The sequence below is a fragment of the Callorhinus ursinus genome, unplaced genomic scaffold, assembly GCF_003265705.2.
Source record: "Callorhinus ursinus isolate GAN/ISIS: 27379988/994484 unplaced genomic scaffold, GSC_fseal_2.0 scaffold2, whole genome shotgun sequence".
In the NCBI taxonomy this organism is placed as follows: domain Eukaryota; kingdom Metazoa; phylum Chordata; class Mammalia; order Carnivora; family Otariidae; genus Callorhinus; species Callorhinus ursinus.
The window spans coordinates 32,922,715-32,930,171 of record NW_027397064.1 but is presented as its reverse complement, the minus strand read 5'-3'; the positions used below and the strand labels follow the sequence as shown (position 1 = coordinate 32,930,171).

Genomic DNA, 7,457 nt, shown 5'->3' with positions numbered 1-7,457 from the left:
ACACACACACACACACACACACACACACACACACACACACACACACAAATCCTTAAATCAAGCAATGACTTTAAAGCTCTATTTGAAAGGCCTCCAGCTTCTTCACACAGAGTTCCAAATTGATGCATCCAAGAATCACCAGGATAAGAGTTGAAATGTGTTATTTCAGGGCAGCTGATGACTCACAAAGCTGGAACACCTACTCTCCAAACTAGGCATGGGGAACACTGTCAGAGGGAGTCAAAAGGCCCACAGTAATAAATACTATTATTAACATCTATAAGCCTGGATACCCCAAAGCTCCTCCAAGCCATTCTGAGACAGAATAGACTGAAATCCTAATTCCTCCCCCTTCTTTCCCTCCTCCTCCTGGAATGAAAAATAACACATTTCCATTTGTCCAATTCAACATTTATTTAGTGTTTCTGTGATTCAGACTTGCTCTAAGTTCTCTACAGGACACAAAGCTGAACGAGACCAAATGCCCTTCCTCCATGAGACTCTCACAGAAGAGCTGGTCACCCCCTGTATTCATTTCCTGTGGCTGCCATAAGAAAGTACCACAAACTGGGTGACTTTCAACAAATTTATGTTCTCCCAGTTCTGGAGGCTTGGAGTTCAAAATCAAGGTGTCAGCAGGGCAATGCTCCTCAGAAGCCCCCAGAGGAGAACACTTCTTTGTCTCTTCCAGCTTCTGGTGTCTCCTAGTATTCCTTGGCTTGTGGCCACGTCACTCCAATCTCTGCCTCCATCTTCACGTGGCCTTCTTTGTTGTGTGTCTTCACACCGTCTCATATAAGAACACCAGTCATTGAATTTAGAGCCCACCCTAATCCACTATGACCTCATCTTAACAATTTTATCTACAAAAACTCTATTTCCAAAGAAGGTTGCATTCTGATGTTCCAGGTGGACAGGAATTTGCAGGGGACACTAATCAGCCCAGTTCACCCCTGTAAGAGGAAGTGCAGAGAAGCAGGTAACTGATCCATCCCAGATGGGAATGAGAAGTGTTTGGGAAATTTTAACAGAACGGAGATCATAGGTGTGGGTCTGATGGCTGGGGAGCAGGCCAGGAAGTGAGAACAGCATAAGCATGAGCACAGGTCAGGAAGGAGCAGCAGTAAGGCAAAGCAGGAAAAGACAGTGATGGAACTGGAAAAGTACACTAGACCAAATCTTAAAAGACCTCATATTGTGCAAAGGAGCTAGGCTTTCCCACACAGACAATGGGGAATTTTGGCCCACCTTGCCCAGTGGTGAACCCTTCTTCCCTTTCATGATTCCATTCAGTTGTCTCTTTGGGAAACCCTTCCCCAAGCTTCTCAAAAGCAGTTCGATCTGTCCTCCCAGGTCCCTAGGGCCCCTTATACCATGCCCATTGCCTCACAAATCATTCTGCATTATGACTTGCTCTCCAAACTGTCCCCCCATTACAGTGGGAGCTATTAAATGTTGAGGAAGAACCACATCTTGTTCATCTGTGCATATCCAGAGCTGAGCGCAGGTTGGAACATAACATGTGTCAAGTACTTAAAAAATGTTTAATTAGTTAGCTGAACGGTCAGTCAGAGACTTTAAGCAGGGGAGTAACTTTCAAATAGTTGGAACCGATATTCATAACTTCTGGTATCCAAAGGGGCGCCTATTAAAATCAGGTTCCTGGGACTCCTAGGTGGCTCAGTCAGTTAAGCATCCAACTCTTGGTTTCAGCTCATGTTCTGATCTCAGGGTCATGAGATTGAGCCCCATGTTGGGAGATCAAACCCCATGTCGGTCTCTGCACTCAGTGTGGAGTCCGCTTGAGATTCTTTCCCTCTCCCTCCCCTCCCCCCACTCACGCTGGCTCATTTATGCTCTCTCTCTCTCTCTCAAATAAAAAAATAAAATTTTTAAAAATTTTTTAAATAAAAAATAAAAATAAATAAATAAAACCAGATTCCTAAACAGGAATGTTCTTTACAGGTGACTTTTGCACAGAACAGAACTAAACGTCAGCATCCCACCAGGAAAGCTTGCTTCTCTGACCCTCCCCCCTCTGTGAAACGGGGCTCTCACTACCTCATTTGTTTATATTCAATCTCACTAAACTTGCACTGAGCGGTGCCTTCTGGGTTGTTTTACTAGGCAGCTGCTCTTGTTCATATCTACACCGATGGCTCTGTATTGGTCACACATGGAGGCAACGAACTGGGACAAGGTATTCACACCAAAATGCTGCAGGTAAGCTGCATAAAATTAAATTGTTAATCTCTCTATACATTGTTGACATGCCTGACATTTGGCACTAATTTTAGGGGAGATGATCAAACCCTAAGATCTTGACTATTTGGTTGAAAAACTTCTTCCATATCAAATGGAATGTCTGAGGTAGCAGAAATCCCACGTATGTACAGTCCTAGAGCATGGCCAGGCTTTATGGGTGGAAGTGGTTGTTAGTGAAAACACCACTAATGAGCCCCTGGAGCGCTGTGGTAGGTGCCCCATGCAGACTTTACCTAGAGTACGAGTTTCTCAGCTTTTCTATTTTGAGACCAGTATGCATGATTTCTAAAGTTTGGACAACATTAGGTTGCTAATATACATTTTGGACAAGTAAGAACAAGTAAGTCATCAACTGTCATCATGCTATAATTTTTAAAGTATATTTTAACACACACACATACATACGCATGAAGTAGGAAGATATGATCTCAAGAGGAAAAAAAGAAGAATCCTTTAAATTGAATAAATTTCACTATGACAAATTTATTAGATTATTATAGTACACATCTGCAGCTTTTGACTATCCAGCCCCTTAACTCCTTTGGAATACACCCCCTACATTCCATAGAGTCCTAAAGGACTCCTCAGTTCTGGTACCTTTTAGCCCCATTTCCCTCCTTTCCCCAACTCCTGCCACAGATAGAGGCACAGATGCCAGGCCTAGCTAGTCATGGCTCCTGAACCCACTGGCTGCAGGGATGGGTCCAGGGGGAAGGCACAGGACCATGATCCTTTCCTGGGACTGATGTGTAGATGCTGACAGAGAAGAACTAGCATTCCCCTACAGCTGCTGAGCTCCTCTGCTATAAGTCAGGGGTTGTCAGAGGCAATTTTCCTGTGCCATCGAGGAAGCATGCCTATTCTTGGAAATAACATAGCCATCGTAGGAAGAAAAGCAAATGTGAGAGGCAGCGAGAGGTCGCTGATGAGACCAGAAAGACTTAGATGCAGATATATGTGACACAGTCTCCACTTGTCCTTCCCATGTAGGGGACCCAATATATTCCCTTTGGCTCTTCATCACCGAGAACCAATAAAATTGTCCTTTTTTTTTTTCATTTTGCCTCTTTCTGGGGTAACTTAATCTTACAGCAGCATTACTCTCTAGATTAGCACTTGGGAACAAGTCCATAACCGTAGACATCTGGAGAAAGAGTTTTTGCCAAAACTAAAAGACAAAAGAAACCAAAATAATGCTTTTTCTCTTCCTTCCTTCCTTCCCTCCCTTTCTTTCTCTCTTTTTCATTCTCTGTGATTAAATATCTTTCTTTCCACGTGTCTGCTAGAGAGACTGGAAGAAAAAGAACAGAAAAGAAAACAGTGAACGGCAAATACTAGAGGAGTATAAACAGGAGGGAACAAATAGAAGACAAGGGGGAGAATCCAAAGATAAGGTGGGATGAGGGCAAGAGCGAAGATAGGCCCTCAGGGTCATTTGAAATTCATCGGATGCTCATACCAACAGATTTAAGACCAACCTTTGAACCAGTCCATCCGTTCTCTCTCTTCCTGCCAATGCCACCAAATAAAACTCAGAAACAAAGGAAATCCTTCACATCCTAAACTCACTAAGTTTGAATGGAAGAACCATTATGGAATCTTACCAAGAAAACACTTTAAAAATCAGCATGAGGCTCTACTAAGAAGTGGTTTTCATTTTTTTAAGACACATTATTTTAGGCTTTCAAGGATTTCATGGATGTAATAAAAATGGTAGTGTTTTATAATTTAAAAAAATGACTCAACTCTTCCTAGAAATCTTTGCCGGACTTGAAAATGTTTATTTTTCACATACGTGGCCAGCTGTGAATTAAAAATACCCATGTCTTCTATGCACATCTGTGAAACAAGTACGGCCATGGTGCCCAACACCATTGCTACAGCAGCTTCCATTGGTTCGGATGTCAATGGCAGGGCTGTGCAGGTGCTGTCCCCTGTCTTTCCCTTCCACACTTTTTCCATATTGCTGGTTTGCTTAGCTGGATACAGACACAAGCAGTTGGCTTCAGAGAAGTCATCTGTGGCAGTAAACATAGTCTCAGGATAACCAAAATGTCAGGAGAGTGTGCTAGTTTGAGTAGGCTAAACTGAGGTGACACATAGACACATAGTATACAGTGCCTCAAACACCACAAAAGTCCCATCCTTGCACACGTAATGGTCCAGAGGGAGCTTTCATCATTAGAGTACCCTGAGATTAATGGCAATTCCTCCACCTTCAACATGTGGCTTTCAAGCCTGCCCTGAGCATCATCATCAGGGAAAAAGCATGGAGGTCAGACCTGGAAGTGATGCAAGTCACTTCTACTAATCATCCACCAGCAGAACAAGTCTCGGGCCATGTCTAAGTGCAAGGGAGGTTGGGAAAATGTGGAGGAGTACACCACAGGCCCAGCTACTATGGAACAAGGGGAGAATGGAGTTTGGTGAATAAACAGTCTCTGTCGCTGGGAGACAAAGAAGAAATCTGGGTACCAAGTAATGCAGAGCTGGGCAAGTCTCTGACACAAACAAGTTCTTGCAGGCAGGTAAGCAGGCAGAACGCCATCCCAGTAGATCTGGTTCAATTAAAGTGTTTCCGTCAGTGCAATTCAACCACAGCACTCATGCCTATCCTTTGTATTTATTTTCTAACTGATATTTTTTAAAAACTGCTAAATTTTCACTTTTTCAGAATAGACTATGACTCCCATATTCCTTAATTCAGAGATCTGATCACATGTACTTTTTTTTAAGATTTTATTTTTTTATTTGATAGAGACAGCGAGAGAGGGAACGCAAGCAGGGGGAGTGAGAGAGGGAGAAGCAGGTTTCCTACTGAGCAGGGAGCCCGATGCGGGGCTCGATCCCAGGACCCTGGGACCATGACCTGAGCCGAAGACAGACAATAACTGAGCCACCAAGGCACCCCTGATCGCATGTACTTTTGAAGTGATGTCATGTTTCTGTTATAAACTGTCCACCTTTTCCATTGGGATGTTGTGGAAAGTCATATTCTCAGAACACTGCACTTATGCTACCAAAAGGAACCACTTTCAAATCCATCTGATCTTCACAGAGACACTTGTTAAGGGCTCTTTCACTCAGAACAAATCTGTAGGAAACTTCAAATTCTTGAGACCCAGTTTTGGGTAGGATCAAACACAAGATAGGAATAGCTCAGTGCGTATGGGGGTTTTCAACCCAAACTAAGTATTAACCCATCTTCTAAAGCTTTATGTTTCTGTGTTAAGGATCGGAAACCTTGCGGATCTAGATTATTATAAAGACAAATTTAATTATCTTCTCACTCCACACACAAAACCAAGGCCTTAATTACAGTACTTTGATGGTGGACGGATAAACAGATGGCAGGATGGACAGAGAGTTGAATAATATTTCAGGCCTACGGGAATATTGGCATGTTATTGTTGCAGACTGGAAAGCACAAATTAGAATGAAAATAAGATGTTTTTTTCCTTTAATTTTCATGGCTGGAAAATACAAAAGAAGGTGTAAGTTAAAAATGTAGAAAAAGAAAAGGAATTAAGAGCACAACTAGAAAGGGGACCTGAAAGTAGAAATTCAGCTGAGCCCGTATTTTCATAGGAAATGAACCAGGGAGGTTTAAAAAACAAAAAACAAACAAACAAACAAACAAAAAAACCTGCAGTAACTGATACTTTCAAGGTCAGGGACTGTGTTGTTATTGTCTCTGTGTTCCCAATGTATCAGTATCAAGCACTCCATAAACATTCACCAACATAATCAATTATCAATTACTATTCTTCCACACAAATCCCAACCACCGGGCTCTTCTCTAATGAGGCTTCATTTCTTTACCCCTTCAAGAACGCTTGTCAGATCCTTCTGAAACGCCTTGAGCCCATCATTAAGAAAAATCCAGAAGGTACATGGGAAGACTGGGTAAGTGTTCCACTCTGTGATGACAAATGAGAAAACACTCCAAAGCAGGGCCGAGAGCATCACGGCAGCATACAACCCCCACCACACACAGAGAGTTTTCCTAAGAATGGACTTCTACAAAAGGGCAGGATCATGAAAGGCTGAGACAGCTTCTCCATGCTGTATACCAGGTACATGTGTGAGAGAGTGCCCAGGGAACAGCATCACTGAGAGGAGGAACGGAAACGTATGAAGAACACCTAGAAGGCCTTACCCATTCCGTTTAAATAAGAAGAGGAAGAGACTTAGTCTTCCTAAGCCATAAGAAAAAAAAATTGTTGTTTTAAATGGCACGGAGGAAAACCAAAAGGCCTAATTGCCATTAAACATGTCTCAAAGGAAATTACTCATCTAATCCAACTTTACAACATCCTTTATCTTATCTCATTAGAACAGTTCTCTCATGCACACACGCTTATCTAGAGTTCTAACACTGAGAAACGAAGCCCTAAAAATACCTTGTGAACTCAGCCCCTACATCATGGTTGTGCAGCAGGAATCTATTTTATTTGTTTAATTCAGACATCTCAACCCAGTCAGAAGGAAACTGTTAGTGTACCAGCTGTGGAAAAAAAATATTACAATTAGTTCCATTATTGGTAACAAAGCACCAGCAACAATTATCAGATGTCAGTTTTGATATAGGGAATATTTTCATTTTCACCTCTCAGATAATGTATCTGTTTTCTTCTGACTAAATATGCCCATTCTGCAGATAAAAAGCTGCTTTTGAACAAAGAATCAGTCTTTCGGCCACTGGATATTTCAGGTAAAAATTACAATAATGTCTGGGCTTAGCTGAGAAAATATAAGGTAACCCAATTGCTCTGGGCCTTAGGTCCCTTATTTGTAAAACAGGTTTTTATTATGTGATCAATGAGGTCCCTTCTAAGCCTAAAATTATATGATTTTATGTAAGCCTTTGAACTATGTCCAGAGAAATACTAAATAATAAAAATACCCTTATTCGGTAAAAAAAAAAAATTTAACATGACTTAGAACATCTGATCATCATTTACTATTCATTGTTGAGTAGTAAAAAAATAGCATCATTAGAAACAACTTCCAACTCAGTTTTACAAATCTCCCTCCCTTTACCATAAAACCTTTCTGTTTTGAAGCTCCTCTCTGGGCCGGAAGAGATGCGTAGGATAATCACCAATCCTCATTTGCGCAGTTTCTGTCAGTGGGAGGCCCTCAGTCAATTCATGTTCATTGAATGAAGCACAAAGAGGAGAACTGATTGT

General features: G+C 41.8%; 1 protein-coding gene across 1 annotated transcript in view; it reads left to right on the top strand.

Annotated features, from left to right (window-relative positions):
• The window catches only part of LOC112840452 (aldehyde oxidase 2-like), an 80,483-nt gene that overhangs the window by 50,437 nt on the left and 22,589 nt on the right, over positions 1-7,457 (top strand). The window contains 4 exon segments of the mRNA XM_073905512.1: positions 2,128-2,223; positions 4,061-4,189; positions 6,097-6,187; positions 6,934-6,979. Of these exon segments, the coding sequence (XP_073761613.1) occupies positions 2,128-2,223; positions 4,061-4,189; positions 6,097-6,187; positions 6,934-6,979 (362 nt within the window).